This window comes from Oncorhynchus kisutch, linkage group LG6 (genome assembly GCF_002021735.2).
Source record: "Oncorhynchus kisutch isolate 150728-3 linkage group LG6, Okis_V2, whole genome shotgun sequence".
Classification (NCBI taxonomy): Eukaryota; Metazoa; Chordata; class Actinopteri; order Salmoniformes; family Salmonidae; genus Oncorhynchus; species Oncorhynchus kisutch.
Window position 1 is genome coordinate 30,564,880 of NC_034179.2, and position 24,221 is coordinate 30,589,100.

At 41.6% G+C, this 24,221-nt stretch overlaps 1 protein-coding gene and 1 long non-coding RNA gene across 4 annotated transcripts; one reads left to right on the plus strand and one right to left on the minus strand.

The window, feature by feature from the left end:
* The first annotated feature begins 777 nt into the window (after nt 1–777).
* On the plus strand, nt 778–5,456 carry LOC109892683 (uncharacterized). Its single transcript, XM_020485394.2, has 3 exons — nt 778–1,180; nt 3,462–4,478; nt 4,598–5,456. The coding sequence occupies exons 2-3, from the start codon at nt 3,471–3,473 to the stop codon at nt 4,607–4,609; spliced, it is 1,020 nt and encodes a 339-aa protein (XP_020340983.1). The 5' UTR covers nt 778–1,180; nt 3,462–3,470; the 3' UTR covers nt 4,610–5,456.
* A 4,581-nt stretch (nt 5,457–10,037) lies between these two features.
* Nucleotides 10,038–20,074, minus strand: LOC109892108 (uncharacterized). 3 transcript variants are annotated; one of them, XR_004210279.1, is made up of 4 exons: nt 19,965–20,074; nt 15,885–17,261; nt 12,116–13,342; nt 10,038–11,831 (listed from the first exon to the last, which is right to left on the minus strand). It is a non-coding gene; the product is annotated as an uncharacterized LOC109892108 (long non-coding RNA). The 3 variants fall into 3 exon arrangements; XR_004210277.1 differs by lacking the exon at nt 19,965–20,074 and having other exon boundaries at nt 15,885–19,793; XR_004210278.1 differs by lacking the exon at nt 19,965–20,074 and having other exon boundaries at nt 13,128–13,342; nt 15,885–19,511.
* Nucleotides 20,075–24,221: the final 4,147 nt, after the last annotated feature.

The following is a 24,221-nucleotide window of genomic DNA, read 5'->3' on the forward strand; positions in this document are numbered from 1 at the left end:
GTTTAAGAAAAGGCATTCCTTGTGAAAGTAATATAAAAACACAAAACTATATAGTTTAATCAAAAGGTATAGATAAGGTTTTAAAGATGGTGCTGTTCGGGAAGGCCTATATCATGACTGCACAGTGGGAATAAGCTACATAAAACAATTTGATGAGAGCTATGAATCATACTATCCGGTGAAATTGTAGTATGCCTATTTAGGATGCAGACCACTTGGTTTAGTAGAAAGCTGAGGGATAGGGCTGGAGAAATGTAACCACTCTCAAATTCAAAGACAGAGCGATTGATGCAAGGACTCACAGTCATGAGAGCATATTTACATATTTTGAAGCTATACATTCACTCATCTGAAAGCAAAAACGTAAACAAAAGACAATATCACTTTATATTTTCTTTGGATTATAATCGGGAAATTAGGCAGTTGTAGCCCAAAACCATTAGTCTTATATTCTTAAAGAATAAATGGTTACTTATATCATTATCGGAAATTAGTAATAAATGTCATAATCAATGTAATAAATTAGTCATTACATTGGTGTGAGTTCAATATCAATTGTATGGTCATAAAGCGTTACTGATAAATGTAGCATCAACTGAACGCTATTTCTGTTATCTGCCAACGGCGGTAATATATATTCTGGGTTGTAGGATTATACGAGTGATGCGTGATATTGCCCATCCTAATGGAGCGGACTCAATCTGAACTGTACCAGAACCAGAGCACGAAGGCTCCGCCTACTCAGCTGGAACTAGCTCGAGCATTGGTCTGCATTGTGTTATATAGATAAGGATTCTGTGGGAGTGATTTGACTGTACAAAAATTCTGATTGGTTTGAGACTTTATCAGTCAAGGTAGCAGTAGCAATAGAGGCTTTCAGAGATAAATCATTTGACACAATATATAAACTGTTTCTGGTTACTGTCATTGACATCGAGTGATTAAGCCTGTTATTTCTCGGAAACTAATAGCAGGTGTCATCAACCACGCTCGAAGAGTCAACCATCAAGCCTGGCCTTCTTTTCTGTTCGATTTGCTGCTAAACCGAAACGTCTGAGCAATTACTGGTTGATTCACATCTTGTAACACTATTTAATTGCTCACAATGCAGGACACAGCATCGCCAATAAGCAGATTCATTACGCGTTTCACGGATTTCCAGGAAGACCGATAACGAAAGGTAAAACTTGGATGAAATGCATGTCATAGCCACATATTTTCTTGTATGCTACTTATATTAAGAACAATGATTAATTTGGAAATGTACTATGTTTTGCTCTGTATATGCGCCAGTCGCTCTCTAGAACTTGCTTTAGGCCTATAGCCCAGTGGACTTTATCGGTGTCTAATATCCATATTTATACATTGTGTGAAACAGTGTGATCATATGGAAATAATGCAACCGTTCGCCGCTGCAGTTATTGCGACGTGTCATTATGTCTCTAATACGAATCTCGGGTAAATATGTTTTAAAATGGGTATGGAAGTTTTCCAAATTTAAAGGTCCTTTTTCGTTTCAACTATGTATATTTCTGTAGCCTAGTTACTGTTGTGTTGTTGAGCGCACGAGGGCGGGGCCAACCCAAATAAATGTGGGGAGGGAAAACGAAGACAACAAACCCTCCAAATGTAGGCCACCGTGCGTGACCCAATTCCTCGTAACACAGCGACTGAATATGGAACACGGCGTTCCCCCGCCCCTCGTCACGGCTCGGCACAGTTCCAGGGCAAAGCTCTGTGTTTTACTGTGCCAGGATGGTAGGTTCAATAAAAATGACATTACAAGAAGTAGGTTATCACTGTATAACACTGGATTCTAAAGGGATTCCTCATATTGCTGTTATTTCACAGTCTCTACTGATGATGGCAACAAACACACAAAGTATTTAAAAGAAACAAAATAATAGATTCACTATTGGATTGTGAATCAGAATGCTTACTAGTAGTCAAGTTTATCTTCTCTGTCTTCCCTTGAATCAAGCCATACTTATAAAAGTGAGCAGGGTGAAGAGTTTTCTATTAAAGTATCGGGTTTTCTTTGCTCAAGCAGCTGTGTGACAGATATTTTGTTTTGGGCCCCTGGCAGTGTGATCAGTCTGGCTCTGACCTACTTTCCTCCTAACTTCATACCTGCAATGCTATTAATATCCCTGACATGGGGTTGGAGGAGCAGCACACAGCATATTCAACTGGACCTAGTTTTACCCTTATTATCAGTATCTCATCAACATCTATATGTATTATACAGCTGCCTATAACTATTTCCTATGAATTATTGTGGTCAGGTCAGGACAACCTACTTCAGGGAGCTTCAGCCCTGTTCACGGAGACCAACCCTTCTGTAGGTTTTCACTCCAACTAACCTGGTTCAGCTCATCAACCAGCTACTTATTAGAATCAGGTGTGCTAGATTAGGGTTGGAGTGAAATCCTACAGGACGGTAGCTCTACAGGTACAGGGTTGGCGAGCCCTGGCCTACTTAATACCTGCTACTTCTTAGCACAGGGTTTCCCAAACTCAGTCCTGCCCACCCCCCTGCACATTTTGTTTTTTACCTTATCACTTTATACTGAACAAAAATATAAACAACAATTTCAAAGATTTTACTGAGTTACAGTTATAAGGAGATCAGATATAAGGAAATGATTCAATTGAAATAAATGAATTAGTCCCCAATCTATGGATTGGGAGCCAGGCCCACCCACTGAGGAGCCAGGCCCAGCCAGTTTCATCAGCTGTCCATGTGGCTGGCCTCAGACTATCCCGCAGGTGAAGAAGCTGGATGTGAAGGTTCTGGGCTGGCGTGGTTACACATGTTCTGCGGCTGTGAGGCCGGTTGGATGTACTGCCAAATTCTCTAAAATGACGTTGGAGGTGGCTTATGGTAGAAAAATTAACATTCAATTCTCTGGCAACAGCTCTGGTGGACATTCCTGCAGTCAGCATACCAATTGCACACTCCCTCAACACTTGACAGAACTGTGGCATTGTGTTTTGTGAAAAACACTGCACATTTTAAGTGACCTTTTATTGTCCCCAGCTCAAGGTGCACCTGTGTAATGATCATGCTGTTTAATCAGCTTCTTGATATGTGACACCTGTCAGGTGGATGGATTATCTTGGCAAAGGAGAAATTCTCACAAACAGGGATGTAAACAAATTTCACAAAAGTTTAGAGAAATAAGCTTTTTGTGCATACAGAACATTTCTGGGATCTTTTATTTCAGCTCATGAAACATGGGACCAACACTTTACATGTTGCGTTCATATTTTTGTTCAGTATTGACACATCTAGGAAAAAAAGCTGGAGATACATTTGAGTGAAGTAGAGCAAAGTTTTATGAATAACCTCCATTATCCTTCCACAGTAATGTTACTGGATATATTTGGAAATGCTTAAAAAATTCCAGCCTGATTTTACCAATGTAGGTTATCTTTAATTGTGTTTGATGTGTTTTCAGAGGCCAGCCATGGAGGACAGGAGAATTTTCCCTACAGGGGTAGCAGGTGATCCAAAAACAATGGGCATACCTTTAGAGGTCAAAACTGAGCCGGACACAAAAACCCGTAGGGTGAGAGAGGAGGCACTGCCTACCATACCCATCAGGGTTAAAAAAGAGGACGTCTCTGACGTGCCACTCAAAGTGCCCAGATTCCAGTACGTGGACTTTCCTTCGCTGCACCAGTGCATCCAGCAGCTCACCGTGCCACCCTTGGACAGCTGGCTGGAGGGTTGCCCTCTCGCTCTGGGAAGACCCTCTGGAGGATGTGCCCCTCTCACTTCCAAGGAGAAGGTTCCCAAGTTTAAGTATGTGGATTATCCCTCTCTGCACCACTGCATCCAGCAGTTGTCTGTGCCGCCTCTGGAGAGCTGGAGCTTGGGATTGGCCAGGCCAGGGAGTGCGGCGACAGGGGGACCTGGATCCACCACCTCTCAGCCCAGCTTTGTGAGGGGGAATCAGACAGGACAGGGAGATGTTTCAGCATCGGCTCAAAAGCAGGACAAGTACACTGCTTTCCCCTTCCCTGGTCCTGACCCCAGTTCCATCCAATTTGTGAACTCCTCAAACCAGGCATCCCATAAGCCTCAACTGCCTCAGATGCGCTTGAGCAGTCTGCCCCGAGCCAGGCCCGCAGTAAGCTCACAGGGGGAAGAGGCTCGCAATAAGGTGGTGTGTTCAGATCAGCTGTCTCAAAAGTCCTCTAATCCCAAATCTTGGGTTGCTGGAATGAAGCGTGTCAGAGGAGCAGGGCTACTCCATCAGAGTAATAGGAAGTCAGCTGGTGATGATAATTGGCATGCAGACCTAAAGAAATCTCCAGAAAGTCATCAAGAGGCCAAAGTGGAGCTCAGTGACTCTCCTGACCTAGGGCAAGGTTTTTGGAGAACCATCCCAGAGTCTGTCTGCCCCTTTTGCCAAAATATGTTTTCAAATCCAGAGGAATTGCGGATCCACCAGAAGAGTCACAGAGAAAAGGTGAGTCTGTAGTACCTTGAAAAATGTTCTGAATATGTGACAAATCCTTCTTTATCCAATCAAATTGTGTATCAAAGAATGATGAATCTTGTCTCATGATGTTTGTCATATAATTTCAGAAGCCACATTGATGTCTTGACCAAGGACACGCACAGCTGACAACAAGGAATATCTTCACAACTGTGCATCTACTTCAGTACTTACTACACAGGCGTGGATTGTGGCAGTCATCTTCACAAATTATTGGTCACCTGAAAGAGGCCACTGAGGTGGTTTTGAGTGTTGTGTGTTTATCTTGATGACCTACTGTAGGTGAGGGACTACAAACAAACTCCTTTAGCTAAGAGCCTAATTCATAATTCAGTTTAGGAATTAAATGTGAAATTAAATGTAATAGATTGACCTGCAGTGGCTCTTGATAGTCTTACAACTCTTCATTTACTTATGGGTTAATTTGCCAGGAGGTGGTACACATTAGATTAGATATAACAGGAAAATCAACCATTTGATGTTTCAATTCAAATGTCAGGAATTCGATTGAAATGCAAAGAAATGCTTTCATTTTTGTGCTGCGGTAGTTGAGAATTTAATTTGAATTTATTTTCCTTAAAAGGGATGCCAATGTTTTCCTGTTTACAAGCTCTTGTTGGTGAAGTTTCGCTTTAAGGCAAAAAACATGAGTAAATTGGGGTATCAGCACCTTGTTCACTGGAGATGGCTGCCTGTTCAGTATTTTTAACATAATTATCCAGCTTTGGATGCCTATAAAACTATTAGCTTTTGTTGCGAAACAACACAGGCTTCTTTATTATTATCTAATGTTTTTATGCTTTGTATTTTGATGTTTCTTTTTTTACAATGGTAATTACATATTATTGCTTGTAATGTCAAGAAATAACTTTACACTTTTCTTAAACTTCGTTTTCAATTGTCTGTGTGCATTAAAGCTTTTCTAGTAAAGATTATTACTCTACTTTCCAGCAAATGCTATACGCATACAAGTGTCACATTATTTTCAGTACATACTATGGTAGCCTACACTACACTGTTCTCTAAAAAAAATGCCAAGAAAACATCCATGATTATTAAGAGTTCAACCTTTCCATCAACAACATAATTACAAAAACTATTTGTGATGATGTATGGCTATGCCATTTAAAACTAGGCCCAAAACAGTAAAAGTTGTAAAGTAAACCAGTCAAATCAAATTGTATTTGTCACATGGTCTGAATACAACAGGTGTAGGTAGACCTTATCATGAAATGCTTACTTACAAGCCCTTAACCAACAATGCAGTTCAAGAAATAGAGTTAAGAAAATATTTACTACATAGATAATTAACAGCGAGCAGGGGGGGGGGGGTCAATGTAAATATTCCGGGTGGCCATTTCATTAATTGTTCAGCAGTCTTATGGCTTGAGGGTAGAAGCTGTTAAGACCTAGACTTGGCACTCTGCTACCGCTTGCCGTGCGGTAGCAGAGAGAACAGTCTATGACTTGGGTCTTTGGGCCTTCCTCTGACACCGCCTAGTATATAGGTCCTGAATGGCAGGAAGCTGTACTGGGCCGTACGCACTATACTTTCTGTGGCAACTTACGATTAGATGCCGAGCAGTTGCCATACCAGGCGGTGATGCAACCAGTTGCATGGTGCAACTGTATAACTTTTTGAGGATCTGGGAACCCATGCCAAATCTTTTCAGTCTCGTGGGGGGGAAAAGGTCTTGTCGTTCCCTATTCAAAACTGTCTTGGTGTGTTTGGACCATGATAGTTCGTTGGTGATGTAGACACCGAGGAACTTGAAATTCTCGACCCGCTCCACTACAGCCCCATTAATGTTAATGGGGGCCTGTTCGGCCCTCCTTTTCCTATAGTCCACGATCAACTCATTTGTCTTGCTCACATTGAGGGAGAGGTTGTTGTTCTGGCACCACACTGCCAGATCTCTGACCTCCTCCATGTAGGCTGTCTCATCGTTGTCGGTGATCAGGCCTACCACTGTTGTGTCGTCAGCAAAGGTGTTGGAGTCGTGCTTGCCCTTGCTCATAGGTGGAAAGGGAGTACAGGAGGGTACTAGCTCGCACCCCTGAGGGGCGTGTGTTAAGTGTTGAGGATCAGCGTGGCAAATATGTTGTTGCCTACCCTTACCACCTGGGGGCGGCCCGTCAGGAAGTCCAGGACCCAGTTGCAGAGGGAGGTGTTAAGTCCCAGGGTCCTTAGCTTAGTGATGAGCTTTATGGGCACTATGGTGTTGAATGCTGAGCTGTAGTCAATGAACAGCATTCTCACATACTGTAGGTGTTCCTTTTGTCCAGGTGTGAAAGGGCAGTGTGGAGTGCGATTGAGATTGCGTCATCTGTTGGGGCAGCATGCCAGACCATAACTAAATGCTTTCATATAAACAATGTGGCATCACTGGCATGGGACCTTCCATTCAAAGAATAGGGATATTCCACTTGGGATGCAATGTTTCACTTACACAATACAACTACAGCTGAGAGCTGTGCAGCAAAAGTTTGATTGATGAGGACTATGCGAAGAAGACCTAAAGTTAAAAGTCTGTCTACTGAAAACCCTCAAAATAATAGATTTTAAGGTAAGGGTTAGGGTTGGGGTTAAGGTTAGGGACATCGCAAGGATCCAGAAAAGGGATCTGGTAACCCAGAAGTAAATTCGGTCAGCTGCATGATTAACTCTGTCTGTGCTTCTGTGTTCATATTGTAGGTGCAGAGGAAAAGGAGAAGCGAGAGGATTTTCTCTGCTCAAAATCCAATAAATGGCCTAGCTGGCTTCTGGTTGGCAGGTCATTTGACACACCCAATAGCGCCCGTACTACACTTACACCCGATGTGCCGGTACTACACTTGGTTTGTTGGCAGGTGCCGCTGCAGCTGCGAGTCACTCAATAATGCCCCACTGGATAAACCGGTGTCAGTGTCAGATCTGACTGCCTAACTAATCTAACTCACTGTTGCGCCGATCTGCATCACAAACATTTTGGAAGCTGTTTCGCTGATTCTCTTCCATAACTCCACCCCATAGTTACTGTTGCTATAACCAGCAGTTACTGTTCCTCATCTGTGTGGGAGCAGTTCGTGGGAAAAGGGGAGAGATTGGGCAAAGTACTGCAAGCTAACAAGCTAGCAGCTAATTCTGTGGCTATATACTGCATGTAACTAGCTAACTAGTTAGCAACTCGTTTGTTACTGTATAAAATAGTATATGGACGTGTTGATTGTATTCTCTGAACTAATAGCTTCAGCACCTTGGTCAGTTAGTTTCCAGGCCAATAAGCTAGCTAGCAAGTTGTGTGGACATTTAGTTAGATAGCTGCTGCGCAACATATTCAAAGCCATTTACAACCTCTAAACACATCATTGGAAAGTGTCAAGTTGTGTGTATATGTCAGCATTTTAAGGGATAAGTAGATAAGACAATCTACTGAAATCATTCTGGTTGAACACATTTTGGCACACAGTGACTGGGAGAAGAACCCCTTAGGCCGCGTTTCATTACAGTAGGCTATTTGAGTTTGTCCTTGGTGAGACAGTCTTTACAAATACTGCTGGTTTATCATTTGATAAAGTTTGTGCAGGTCCTGTTCTGACTGGAGATGTCCACCTGACTGCCCCTCCAACACCATATTTTGTGAAACAGTAAAACTTGCTTGTGTAACGGACGTGAAACTGCTAGCTAGTTAGCGCCCGGGTATGGGCGAGGGGACGGTCTAAAGTTATATTGTTACACTTGACTCAATACTGTCAATGCCGCTAGCCCTTGGTATAGCTATACTGCATAATTACTTTTTCTTTGCAAATGTCAACTGGAAATTCAGAGGCATAATAGCCGATAAGTGTTTAGTTAGTTCATTGCTTTGTCATGCCCATGCCATAGCAATCAGTCTGCACAATTAACAAATAATTGTATTAGTGACCTGTGATAGAGACATTGTTCTACAGGTAACAGTTATTCGTGTCCTTGGAATCACTGGTGTTCAAGAAACATGTTACAATTTACACAACATGTCAACTCTTCACTGAAGAGCAAGAACATTTTTGAATTGTAATTCTATTTGTAGAACACCTTATTGAACATGTGACTTGTTTCTGGTAACAAAGTGGCAATGTAAATTTGACTGAACAGTTTCGCAATAGTGGATAAGTCTGCCCTCTTCTTCCTCATCAGTACAGTTAGAAACATTAGCAGTAGAATTGGGGACAAAGTGATGTTCCTCCTCTGTTTCTCTCAGCTATGGAGACTGAAACATCTGTGAAAAAGGAGCACAACTTATGTATTGGTTAGCATGTGTGGAAACTTAAAACAGAAGAGGTCAGTTTAATGCACCAGGGTAGTCAAGGACAAATGAAGTGTGAATGAGACTTTCTGTGTCCCGATTCACCACCCTTCTCCCCCACCATAAATGTATAAACATTGAATTGATGTCGTCATTGGCTATAGAGGGAGTTTCCATCATAAAATCCATGACACTGCACATTTTGGGAGATGGGTGGACAATCAGGACTTACGCCTACCCTTTACCCTAAGTCAAAGTAAGCACTCATACAATCACCCTCATGGGCTTAAAAGGAATAGACGGGTGTAAGGAATATGGTGGAACTGCAGTTGGTCAGTGGAACAACTACCTTCTCATAGTTTCCTGAGGGTTGGAACACAAAATAGATTAGTTGAAAGGCACAGTTTCAGGTCTCGAGCAAATTAACTTTTCTTCCAAAGATAACATTTGTAGCCTTCAAATATCACATCAGAAAAATGAAACTGAATCAGACTATTTCCAGTCCATATCATAGGTCATACCCTTTCAGAGACTCTGGTACTGTGTCCACTGTTAACAATTGACAATATTTACTTAGTATGTATACAAGGCAAAGGTAAACATGTCGTCCCCCACAAATGATTCTGTCCCCTTGGGCCAATTGAGATATTGCGTGTGATTAACACATTTCAGTTATTTACTATAGTTCCTGCCTTGGGCCAATCAGTATAATTATCTAAATGCTGGATCTCTATGGCAAGATGCATCATTCCCCCAAGTGCAGGCAAGTGCTGTCTGAAATATTGTGTGTGATGAATGTATGAATGGACAGAGACATATCCACAGTCTACTACCCCATTTCATTGCGGGGGACCACAAAACCCTGACTTGTGTGGTGGAAAGTAAAAAACAGCATAGTATGCCTAATTAAACAGCATAGTATGTAATGAATTCATTTCCTCCACATATCCTCCCTTTTGAGACTAAGTCTCAACCTAATAGGGAATGACTTATGAGCATTTCCATCAAACAAGCATTAACATGAGGGGAAAGAGGGAAAGTAGAAGACTGGTCACCATGATGGTAGTGGCCTTTAACTTTTTCACACCACCAACATATGGGTGTGATCATTCTACAGTGGTCCCTGCTGCGTACGCTCAAACTGATGTGATTAGAATGCTTATTTAGAACGTCCAGTTTTGATTGGTGCAACAGTCAGCATTTGAGCTACCACACTGTTTTTTTCACAGAAACATTTAGCACAAACACAGTCCTTATATAGTTATGTCCAGAATGTGACCCGTTTATTTTTGGATGCAATGTTCAGACATTCACAGAAGTAGCTACAACATAACACAATCATCCAAACCGGAAAATGTAGGCTAATTTTATCCTAGCGCTAACTGAGGAAAGATTGACGTAACATAAGCATTCATATTTTCATAACTCTCGATTGACAGAAACTACAGCAGGAATTAGCGAATAGCAATTACTATATAAAAATAATCACATCACGGGTGAGCTCACCATTGATCTAAATACTTGAGTAAAACACTTTCTAGAAATTGAAAGTAATCCAACGATGGGTTGTATGTGCACGCCACCATGTTTGTTTTTTCTCATCAACCAAAGATAAGAAGACAAGATGGGGTTGGTCTGTTTATAGTATGCATGTTGAAGGGGGTGTGTTAAGGATTTTTTTTTAATCAATAATGACTAATTATGTATACATTTCAATCAGGACTGACTAATCAGAATACTATTATGTACTGTATATGTATGACATTTCTTTTAATCCTAGTACTGAATATGTGTGTAATTATAATCAAGAATTAGAACAATGACTGTCTGTTCCGTGGTAGAAATTAATGAACTTATCGTCAGTCTGGCTAGAATGCTTATCTACACAGGAAGACCTTGGCTGTCATAAATTATCTAAATTGGTGTGGGACGATGCGGGAAGGCTTGAGAACTATACTGCCATTGTACCAGAGTGGAGAAGAGACGGGACAGTTCGAAAACTAATGACGTCATTTTCAGTTTATAACCTGTGGTAAATTGTATCGTGTTCAGTACTCTTGAGAATAAACGCTACTGATTGATTTTGAGACTGGTCTCTGACCATTTTATGCAAATAAGGGTCTTACAAATTCTTAGGAGTGGGCAGTGTTTAATTGGTTAAATAAAACAAAGGAATTTAATTCCTGTAACAGTGTGTCGTCTACCATCGTTCACATTCCATCATTCACTTCTGGAAGTTTACTCAAAAAGTGAGTGAACCCTCCCTCACCTCATTTTGTTATAAAATCCTTGGTCCGAAAGACGTTTACGTGAAACCCAGAATGCGTTGTATTTCAACAAACATGGCTCCACACATAGCTGGAATTAGCTTAGCACATCATAGTCAGTACAACCTTCATAAAAGTATTTTTATACACAATGTGTCCATTACAATCTATGCAAGAATCGGAATGCATGATTTGTCACCAGTACTTGAAAACGTGAATAAAACAGTATATAAATAAATAATTACCACACAAAACATTTTCTGATAGTGATGTATCGAATCAATTGGCACGTGCCGGCAGTCAATCACGTAACCTCTCACTCCCACTCTGAGTGATTCAGTGTTGTTCTTTATGTATGTAGCTAGTGAGCTAAGCTGTAGCATTAGCAATGTCTTTCAAAAGGAGACAACTCACAAATGCAGAAAGATTTTGTACAATTCTGACAAAGTCAGGAATCAGATTCTGACAGTGACAATGAGGATCTGCCCCCCAACCTTCTAGCCATTGAGAACCCTGAATCTGAGGACCCCTTGTCCCCTGACGAAGCCCGAGGTCCCTTTGAAGATGCTGGTGTTGACGGAGGCAGACTGACAGTGGATAATGTACAGGAGGGTCTGTGGTAGCTGGAAGGCTGCCAGCCATTTCCTGGCCCTGCTGTTTGCTTTGATGAGTCCCAGTCTGGATTGCAAAGCCCCTTGCCATTTCCCTCTGAGGCAGAGTGCTTCATGCTGTTTCTGACAGAGGAGCTGGTGGGAGACATACTAGAGGAGACCAACCGCTATGCCTTGGAGCTGCAGGAGAAGAGAGAGCCAGGAGTGAGGGGGAAACTCGCTAAAAGGCTGACAATCACAATTTGTGAAATGCATACCTTCCTGGTGACAATCCTTCTCATGGGAATAGTAAAACATAACTCCCTAAGAGAATACTGGAGCACAGATCCTATGGTTGCAACTCCCTTCTTTGCCACCCTCTTTTCCCAAGGCCGCTTCCTATTTCTGCTGCGATGCCTGCATTTTGTCAACAAATCTACTGCCAACCTAAATGACCCGTTACACAAAATACAAAATGTTCTTACCAGCTTGACAATAGCATTTGGTAGGGTCTTTGTGCCATCCAAGGACCTATGCATTGATAAGTCCCTGATGTTACGGAAGGGTAGGCTGGCGTTCCACCCAAAAGGCAAAGGTTTGTGGTCAAGTGCTTTGTTATGTGCGACGTGAAGACAGGATTTGTCCAGGACATTATAGTTTACACAGGATCCACCATTGACATCCAACATTATGAGGGGCTTGGGGTGTCTGGTTCCACGGTGATGACCATGCTGGCTCCTCATCACGACAAGGGACACACTTTGAATGTGGACAATTGGTACAGCAGTCCCACACTCTTCCAGCAAGTGTTTTCTTGCTGTGTTTTCATCCAGTACTGTTAAGGAGTGAACGCTAGGATACTAAATCTGGCCTCAATCTTCAACTCCAAACATGTCCAGTTCCAGTTATGATATTGGCAAATAATGTTCAAATAAAATAAAATTGTATTTGTCACATACACATGGTTAGCAGATGTTAATGCGAGTGTAGCGAAATGCTTGTGCTTCTAGTTCCGACAATGCAGTAATAACCAACAAGTAATCTAACTAACAATTCCAAAACTACTGTCTTATACACACAAGTGTAAGGGGAAAAAGAACATGTACATAAAGATATGAATGAGTGATGGTACAGAGCGGCATAGGCAAGATACAGTATATACATATGAGAATGTAAACAAAGTGGCATAGTTAAAGTGGCTAGTGATACATGTATTACATAAAGATGCAGTAGATGATATAGAGTACAGTATATACGTATATATGAGATGAATAATGTAGGGTATGTAAACATTATATTAGGTAGCATTGTTTAAAGTGGCTAGTGATATATTTTACATCATTTCCCATCAATTCCCATTATTAAAGTGGCTGGAGTTGAGTCAGTGTGTTGGCAGCAGCCACTCAATGTTAGTGGTGGCTGTTTAACAGTCTGATGGCCTTGAGATAGAGACTGAAAGACAGCTTCTCGTCCCAGCTTTGATGCACCTGTACTGACCTCGCCTTCTGGATGATAGCGGGGTGAACAGGCATTGGCTCGGGTGGTTGTTGTCCTTGATGATCTTTATGGCCTTCCTGTAACATCGGGTGGTGTAGGTGTCCTGGAGGGCAGGTAGTTTGCCCCCGGTGATGCGTTGTGCAGACCTCACTACCCTCTGGAGAGCCTTACGGTTGTGGGCGGGGCAGTTGCCGTACTGTTTGTATGTGTGGTTTCTGAAAATACAGAATAAAGAGGAATTATTACTAATTAGAATACAATATCAGGATATAGCAATAAAACAATATTACAAAGAAGTAACACTGCTATAAAAATTATAAAATTGTATTGTCAAAATCAATAATATGAGTCATATAACAGTAAGAAACAGTAACTGTTGAGCTCCACAAGGGTGCAAGGCAGAACAGGGCTATGCTAAACAGGCCAATCGAAAACAAACCATGGTCATAAGGCCAGGGGAGCTTCAAAAGCCAACACAAGCTAATACTTCTCCGACGCAATTATCATTGTTTTACAGAGCTAATAGAATAATGTAGGTAGCTACATAAGCACGATTTACTCAAACACCATAAAGGTTATGAAATTAGTCATGTTACCTTGCGTGTCCGCGGTTATAAGGAATACACACATACGTTATGCTCGATACATACTGTGAGTTATAGTAGAAACAACATAACTGCATACAGACGGCAAACTTTTACAATGTAATAAGGCACTTACTTTGTTAGAAACGCACACATGTTCAAAGTTATTATCATTTAGTAATGAAAACAATAATGGTGAAGCGGAAAATGAAAAAAGTTTGTGCAGGTCCTGTTCTGACTGGAGATGCGCAAATGTCTGCATACTTGATCTGCGTGTCACACCCTGATCTGTTTCACCTGTCTTGTGCATGTCTCCACCCCCCACCAGGTGTCTCCCATTTCCCCCTATTATCCCCTGTGTAGTTATACCGGCATTTTCTGTTTGTCTGTTGCCAGTTCGTCTTGTTTTATCAAGTCTTACCAGTGTGTTTTCCAGAGTCTCTAGTTTCTGTTTTCTATTCCTCCCGGGTTCTGACCATTCTGCCTGCCCTGACCCTGCCTGCTGTTCTGTCCGATTTAATTTGCCTTGGATTACTGACCTCTGCCTGCCCTGGACCTGCCATTTGCCTGCCCCGTTTTGTAATAAACATCTGAGATTTGAGCACCCTAGCTTGAGAGCAGTGCAGATGAACTATCCTGTTGTGTAACTGACATCATGTGTATTAAAAACTCACGCTGGGGCAACCGCTAGAGATATTTGGAAGTCAAGTGTGAAAAGGTTAACTCTACCTTGGGAGCACCATTTACAGAATCTTTGCCGTGGGCATGGCCTATGCACATGCTGCACCATTAACTCAATGTTTTTAGATGGGTGTTATGGATTATCATAATCTCCATCAGACATGTAATCAGGCATTGGAAATTAATCTGGTTTTACTGCACAATTTCTTAACACAAGATATAATAAGCATTATTGCAAAAAAGATAACGAAGCCATAAATCAACCAATGGAATATTGTAGCTCCAATAAGACCAAATAATGACTGAACCCATCCAAACGGATTCCAATCGTTGTCTGGTTGGTGATCATTTGCGAGATCACAGCTGAGCTCCTTCAGATGTTTCACATTTTTCTCTTATGTCATTGGGCCAACTCACAATAGCATCTCTGAATTCTTAATTAGATTGGAATTTTCCGTCAGCAGGGAAATGCTTCCCAATTTTATCCATGATTAGATTTATTTTCATATTTGAGCCGAATTTGTAGAATGTTCTCTCACTTCTTTAAGTGCCTCTATGGCTTTACTATAGTTTACCTCTTCTATTCCTACTTTTACGGGAGTGTCAGAGACAATGGATGACATTTCAATGGTGGTTATTTCTGTGCCTCTCTCAATGGTGTCCAGGGTGTTTAGATTCCCTCACTCACGGTTTTAATATATGCCAATCTTAACCATTTTCCAAGGTAGTGATACCCACTTCCCCGGAGAGTAGGTATGGTATTTGTTGATTGGTCATGGCACCTGATACCTTGTATTAGAACCAATACTGAAGCTTCTGCCAATTTACTACTGGAGAATATGGGAGACCTAATGTCTTATACCATTCTCATGCTTCAAATATCACTGTTGTTGACAACACATATTACCAAAATTAGGGTCCATCCTCCATCCATAACACAAATATCTCGTCAATACACACACACTCAGGAAACAAAAACAAACACACTCCCTCAAAATATGTTTTAATCACTCTATGTCATTTTACATTTTGTACCCACATGGTAGTTCCTCCAATGCAAATATCCATGTAGGGTTTAAATGTATAGCTGGTTTCCCAATCATAACCAACTGTTCTACCAGTCCACTGATTCAATTATTTTCTTTAACAATGTTTTCTAACCTGCAGGAATGTTTTTCTAACTTCTATCTCAGGATTGTGCCCTGGAATCACATAACTCGTAACCATGTCATGTCATCCCATGTCTGCTTCTGTGCTCAACAGAGAACCCCCCTAACCTGCTCCAACAGGGCAAGTCGTCCCAGAATTGATCCTTTAATTAAAGATATCTCTGCTGCAACAGAGTTCCTAATTAAAAATGATAGGACTTCCCCTATTAGAAATAACTGAATTTCTAACTAGGGGTGTCTTTTGTGCCAACAAAAGACCTAAAGTGCACAATCTGTTCCCAGAATAGGATTTTCTATGATGTTTGAAAGACAACCAGTCTCACCCTTAACTCTGTATGTTCGAGATGGCGTATCCGTCCACTAACGCTCCCTGCCGGGTTCGAGGCAGGTCCCTTTCTGCTCCGCTTAGTGTGGGCTCCCTGAGCCACGTCCAATGCAGCCTCTGCGCGGAGATAACCTCGGTCACCCCGGGAACGAACAGCAGACGGAGTTAGCCATCCTATGTCTTTGCCAAATTGTGATGGGAATTCTAACCAAAAGAAAAAAGACTGTAGATTTCTTCAAACAGTAAGATTTGCAACAATGAGATTTGCAACAATGGAGTAATCAATAATTACTCATATAGTTCAGAGTTGAATGCCCAATGAACAGTTGGCTCTCTCCTTTTATAGAAAGTACATCCTCGTATCTATGTGACAGTTAGCAGATGTGCATAAACAGTGCCAGTGAACAGAGTTGTAAAAAGTAGTTTAGCTCATCTGTGCAGATCAAGATTGATGATATCGCCACCATTCTATGTTCCTCCCTGCAATTCCCACATAGCTAAATTCCTGGCGATTGTAAACACAGGTCACATACTGCGGTCGTACCCAAACGGCTCCTAAATCTGTACGCTCGGATTTATGACTAAGTCACACAAGACAGATTTGTAACAGTAAAAAATACTAGGATATAACAATGTAAAATTCTTTAAGTAAAAAACAGCATAGTATGTCTAATTAAACAGCATAGTATGAAATAAATTAATTTCCTCCACATTTGCAACAAGCAACATGTCATATACAAGAACTCAGTGGGAGAGGATGGGACTACAATATGAATAGAATTAAATGTCATGCCGTAGAGTATCCCGTATGTTCTTTTGTTGGCATAGAGGTGGTTGAGAGAGCACACAAGGGCTACGTCCCAATTCTCCACCCTTCTCCCTATGTATGCACTTCTTGTCATGAATTGAAAAGCATAGGATTGGTGTAAGCATTGAAAGGAGGGCGTTTCCATTGCTAAATCCATGAAAGAAAGTATAGAAGTGCACACTTTGGGAGAAGGAAGAGAACCTGGACACAATTCAGCAACACAATGTAAGTCCAACTCATTTTAGTACTGCCTATGAGGAGAAAGAGTGTTTCACACACAGTCTGTTCACAGTGTGTGACACTGTGACACATGATGTGTCTTTGGGTTGCACAATCAGTGCCAAGTAATGACTTACAAAGACTTGGAATCATAGAGTTAGATACAGTAGAGAATCTATACCTGTATGCTTGCAAGCCCTCTACCTCCTATCTATCCAAGCAGTAGTACTTAATATGGGACACCATGTTTCAGGGCCGGCGAATCACTTAGACAGGCATTTGAATTCCACATTTTTCACGGGATCTCCTATGTGCGCACGACAGTGAAGAACCACCGTACCTGTTTAACTAAAAGAAACAAAAAAATGTGCATGTTATTTTGGCATTACTTCATGCATATCAGTTTGCAAACAATGTAAAAACATGAATAATAATCCTTGAGTTAATAAACAGGATACAAACATGGAGGCGTTTCAGACTAGCTCAGTGATTTCTGTGGTGGAGGGGCAGCCATCGAAAGCACAGAGCTTAGGTGTTATTAATTTTCTCTAGTTGCACCATGATTGGCTCAGTGTTCTGTCACTCATGGGGACACTATATCACTGCATAATCTTCAGGAAGAGCTAGGCAGTTCAGGCCCCCTTGGGTGCTGCCATTGATTTACATTAGAAATGCTCATCCACGAAGGCTCAAGGTCATTGGCCATATATATAATGATGCCAAGTCATGTTATATCTAAGGTAGCTTTGATTGGACTGATCATGTCAACATCATACTTTCAAAATCTTATCTAGCAAGGTAGCTAGCTAGACAAGCAGTCATCGTCATGAATAAGCTTGACAATCTACTGGCAAATCCTTTTCAATCCTTGTCAAATGAAGAGAAATTATAGATAAAACGTATCGGTGCTCATCGCCATTGGACATAAACATTAACCAACAAGTCGGAAATCCCAAATTCAACAATGAGTGGTTTGGAAGGAACTGCAATGCAAAGCAATCACTATTTTGCTTCCCCTGCTTGCTATTCAAGGAGAGAGTGTGTGGTCCAAGTCTGGGTTTAAGTATTTAAAACATCTGTCTGAAAGAGTCACTTTTCCAAGCTTAAAAGGATAAACATTCACACGCAACACCATGGGACAGAAAAGGTTGAATAGATTGGCCAGCTGTCAATCCAGCATGACTTCTGCCGTGATCAAAACAACTGGGAACTTAGAAATCAGAACTTGGAAATATCTAACTTCGGTGTATTCAAGACAACTCGGAACTCGGGAAAAAACTAACTCAGACTGGGAAAATATGCTTTGAACGGTCATCCAACTTGGAATTCCAAATCGCGAACTCTGGTCTCTTTCTAGAGCTCCGACTTTAAGACCTGAAGATCACTGACGTCATGATTCAACCTTGTTTTTTTTGAGTTGCCAGTTATCTTGAAAGTACCATATATCCAGAGAATACCAAACTTTAATGACAAAGTGTGCCCACAGAAGGTCTGCCACGCCACCTTCCTGTTCAAGTGAGCACAGCACAACAACGGTCCAAAAATAAGCCTATGTCTTGTATGCTGCTGTATAAATTATGTAATATGCCAGGGATATATGTATACTGTAGCTAAGACAGTAATACTAAGTGTATGTTGTGTAGTAAGCTGTTAGTAGCCCATGTGTCTCACCCTAAGCATTTAGTCCCCCTCTCCCTCTCAGATCTTAGCCTATAGCCTACAGTTCTGACTTGGTGGTGCACGTTAAATAAAGGTAAAACAAAAACAAAAAGTGTTTTATTCTATAGCCAATTTTTGAAAAATGTCACCATCGAATATTGTAAAAGCTTTCATTGTCTGATTAATATGCCCCCTTTATTTATCCTACATTTTCTGACTTAGTGTACAGGGAGAATACTGTAAGAACGGCCAATGTTCTGAATTCTGTCGCTGTCCATTTCAAAAGTGCTGAGCAAATAGGCATATTGTCTGTCTGAGCTCGCTCATTAATGTCTTAACCAAAATTATGGCTTGCCTCGTCCTCTCATCGTCCCCTTGTTATATTGCCTATATAGGTCTGGCTCATTAGTATCTAATTCATATTTTTAGGCAATGTTGGAATGATGCATTTCTTTGTTTTGCTTATTTTGTTTATTATAATTAGCTCATATGCTTTTCTCCACAAGGAGGGGATACTATAATGTTGTTCGGTCTGTAACCATGTTTTCCAGAGAAAGTTCAGTAATAGACCCAAGTAATTCAAGTTGATTTTACGAGGGTTGTGTTGATTGCGCAATGCCGTCTCTGCATCGGTATAGGCCTATTGCCTGTAAGTGGATCCTCATGATTGTTCCCTTCCTTTTTTGACCACATAGGCATAAAAATAATAATAATATCGATGCGGTAACACATGGCAGCCGGTGCCAAATGTAATATCTAAATTACCCTGCAGTAAACGCCTCAACATCTTGCTGAATTTATCTGAACTAACACCGATCTGAATATCTGTCGGTGTCCAGTTTGAAAGTGCTGAACAAAGGCCTATGTCGCCGCAGCTCGTTTGCTTGCACTTGCTTATACATTGAGCTTAGTGTTAATGGATGGCATACCTTCACTACGTCATCAGAGTGCGCAGCTAAACACTGCTGGAAACACTCGGTTTGTTATTTTAACTCAAACACAACCAATCTTTGTTAAATATAAATGCCAAACTTGTTTTTGCATGGATTACGAAACGCGGTTAGCTTTTAACAGCTAGCTATTTATTTTCCCGGGATCCCGCTTAATTGACAGGTTAAAGTTTGCTCGAAAGAGCCGCTAAACTAGCTAAGCTGCTAACATAGTCCCAGATGAGTTTTCCAATGGAGCCCTCTTTATCTGGAGAAGTAAATGAACGGTTCCAGCGCTATAGGAGCTGTATCTACTACATTTTGTTTCGGGACGAACTGGATCACAGATTTCCAATGCAGCAATTGTTTGCTTGCCGAGGATTATAGGCTTGATGTGGCTTCCTTGATCACGCAGGTCGCCAGCCTACGTAATAAACTGGGGGAAACATAGTGGAATATTTACCTTTTCTACGCCGTTGGGTGGACGGCGTTCGCGCATGTTGGATGCATATATGTCTTGTCGTTATCCGACTGACCGGTGTTGCCCGGAGTTTGTTCGCCAGGGGAGCCATCTTCTGCCTCTCCTCTCCCATCGGATAGCGGAGTCGAAGGAGCACAACAAGAGGAGCATGGCAATCAATGATGGTCGCATGTCGTGAGCCATGGAAGCCGAAGACAGCATTCTCCTGCAACGCAGTCTCCACTCCCAATGAGAAATTGATGATAAAAATATTGTGGGGGCTGCTTTGTTAGACTTCAGTGCGGCTTTTGACGTTATCGATCATAGTCTGCTGCTGGAAAAACGTATGTTATGGCTTTACACCCCCATGCTATATTGTGTAAATAGAGTTACGTGTCTAACAAAACACAGAGCGTGTTCTTTAAGCCCAGATTTGGACCACACACCCTCTCCACTGAATAGCAGTCCAGTGATTGCTTTGCAATGCTTGCAGTTAGCCACTGATTCCTTTCAAACCACTCATTGTTGAATTTGCGATATCCAACTTGTGCAATGCTTATGGCCGATGAGCACCGATTCGTTTTATCTATCATTTTTCTTCATATGAAAAGGATTTGCCAGTATATTGTCGACTTGATTCATGATGATGGCTGCTTGCTAGCTAAGATTTTGAAAGTATGATGTTGACATGATCAGTCCAATCAAAGCTACGGTAGATGTAACATTGATTTGACGTCATTTTATATGAAGCAGGTGAGTCTTCTTGGATGGGCACTTCTAATGTAAATCTATGGCAGCACCCAAGGGGCTTGAATTTTCAATCTCTCCCAAATCAAATATTATTGGTCACATACACATAGTTAGCAGATGCTAATGTGAGTGTAGCGAAATGCTTGTGCTTCTAGTTCCGATAGTGCAGTAATATCTAACAAGTAATATGACAATTCCACAACTACCTAATACTCACAAATCTAAAGGGATGGAATAAGAATATGTACATATAAATATATGGATGAGCGATGACCGAGCGGCATAGGCAAGATGCAACAGATGGTATAAAATACATTACATACATATGAGATGAGTAATGTAAGATATGTAAACATGATTAAAGTGATGTGTTCCATTTATTAAAGTGGCCAATGATTTCGAGTATGTATGTAGGCAGCAGCCTCTGTATTAGTGATGGTTGTTTAACAGTCTGATGGCCTTGAGGTAGAAGCTGTTTTTCAGTCTCTTGGTCCCAGCATTGATGCCCCTGTACTGACCTCGCCTTCTGGATGGTAGCGGGGTGAACAGGCAGTGGCTCGGGTGGTTGTTGTCCTTGATCTTTTTGGCCTTCTTGTGATATCGGGTGCTGTAGGTGTCCTGGAGGGCAGGTAGTTTGCCCCCGGTGATGCATTGTGCAGACCGCACCACCCTCTGGAGAGCCCGACAGGATGCTCTCAATTGTGCATCTGTAAAAGTTTGTGAGGGTTTTAGGTGGCAAGCCAAATTTCTTCAGCCTCCTGAGGTTGAAGAGGCACTGTTGCGCCTTTTTCACCACATTGTGTGGGTGGACCATTTCAGTTTGTCCGTGATGTGTACGCCGGGAAACTTAAAACTTTCCACATTCTCCACTGCTGTCCCATCAATGTGGATAGCGGGGTGCTCCCTCTGCTCTTTCCTGAAGTCAACGATCATCTCCTTTGTTTTGTTGACGTTGAGTGAGAGGTTATTTTCCTGACACCACACTCCGAGTGCCCTCACCTCCTCCCTGTAGGCTGTTTCGTTGTTGTTGGTAATCAAGCCCACTACTGTTGTGTCGTCTGCAAACTTAATGATTATGTTGGATGCGTGCATGGCCACACAATCATGGGTGAACAGGGAAACCAGGAGGAACAGCCCCCACACCACTAGAGATATCTTCAACCAACAACTTACTACCCTGAAACAAGGCCAGTATAATACACAGAGATCTCCCCCATGGCATGAGCCCGAGGGGGGCGCCAACCCGGACAGGACGATCACGTCAGAGACTCAAGTGATGCACCCCTCCTAGTGACTGCATGAAAGAGCACCAGTAAGCCAATGACTCAGCCTCCCGGCCAGGCAGAGACTGCAAGGGTGGTTCGTCGCTCCAGTGCCTTTCCGTTCACCTTCACACCACCTACTTTTGTTATCCAACGATTTAAGACTGGGCATAATAGGCTACTGTCCCGATAACCTTGACCTGTCCACAGCCTTACAAATACATTTTCAGATAATCTCTCCCATCCCTAAAAAAGTCACCACACAAACAAGCTGAGTGTCTGGATGTGGGTACAAATACAAATGTCATTATGCCCTAGTGCACACATTAAAAACAGAAATAGGTTAAGTAACAGAGTAGGCTACAAAGGCTGTTGACACAGGCAGCCCAATCCTGATATTCTTTCCACTAATTGGTCTTTTAACCAATCACATATCTTTTCACATCAGATCTTTTTCAGAGTTGATCAGATTGGTCAAAATACCAATTAGTTTTAAAAAATTACTTAATAAACCTGCCTGTCTAAACGCAGCCAAAGTGCATCTCTGAATGGCTCCATGCGTTCATCCAAACCGGTCTGGACAGGGTTGATCTTTATGCTTGGATGTTTACATATGTTGTGTTTATATTATTGGAATATTGTATTGTGAATAACTTTTAGTATAGGCCTAAAGAGTAACAAAGTAAAAACGTGGCATGCTGGGAGAACGGCTGTGGATTAGTTTCTTCCAAATGTTGTGATTCATATGTATACAGTGGATATGTACAAATGATCCCCAAATTAATAGTACAATGTACACACATATATGTACAATTTGTGAGTGTGATATGGGGGTCGGAGACATTTACAAACAATGGCAACACTGCCATGTTGCACTGAGCCTTTCTGTTGAAAAACCACATCAGTGGCTGTAGCAGATGCACCTGCCCCGACTTGTCTGCCGTCGGTTGCTTCAGCCTTACTACTTAAACAAGCCCAATAGATCATCTTTGATACTGTTAGAAATTGAGAGTTGCCCACCCTTGCAAAAGGCCATCCCTAGTTACCACAGACAAGTCATTAACCATGCACATTTCTACAATTTATCTTATTACATTATATTTGACATTTTAGTCATTTTGAAGATACTCTTATTCAGAGTGATTTACAGCAGCAATTAGGGTTAAGTTCCTTGCTCAAGGGCACATCGGCAGATTTGAAACCTAAACTTAACTTCTGATAGCACGTGATTATATTCCATTCTGTGGAACTTTCATAGTGTGTCCATCAACTCTGTCACATATCCTGTGGTTACATTTGCTTCTCTCTGGCGGCTGGCTGTGATTCGCTGCAGACCCTTACACAGGAGTATCATTTCTGAAGCTGTCTAATAGCTGAAAAGAGAGAACAGTAACTTATTAGTTCAGGTTCATGTTTTGTCTACTGATACTACGTTCTCATCTACTGTTCATATACATATATAATACTGGATTAAATAATGATGTAGTAATAACTGCTTCTGTACCTCTCTCCACAGTGACCTGCTCAAAGGGTTCCAGGACTCTGCACACCTCCTCCACCACCTCCCATTCCTCTTGGGTCAGAGCATCAACAGGTGCTTGACAATGGCTAGGGTAGAGATGATGGCATCCTTTGACTCAAGAAACCGCTTCAACATATAAAATGTTGAATTCCACTTTGTAGTGCAGTCATGTTTAGGCCTCAAGCTCAGGCATCCCCATCTGGCGTTGTGTAGACTTTAGTTTTTCAGCACCTACTGTGCTCCTATGGAAGTATTCCACGGCTGCTTTCACTTTATCCACAGTGGGCTTCATCACCTTCAGAGCATCTCTTACAATCAGGTGTATTGTGTGGGCAAGACATGGATGATGGGTCCATTTTAACATTTTCATGGCTTTGGTTATGTTAGCTGCATAACCAAATGCATCCAAATGCTACTGTGCCAACTCATTTTCCAGCTGTTGTTTTCACAGCTGTCCTTCCTCTCTCTCCTCGCTGCTAAATGTGTGACTGTGAGTGAGTTGGCTCAGCCCTCCCTCACGCTTCTTTGGTTCATTGGTTGACACTGAGTGTCTGATTGACAGGAACAACAGGTGAGGCTGTTAGTCTGAGCAGACAGTCAGAATGAATGTGTGTGCTTGAGCATTTAGGCCAAATATTATATTATTTTTTTGTTCTTTGAATTAGTTAATTATATTAATTTAAATATTTTGATTATTCATATATTCATTTTTAAATATTTTTATAA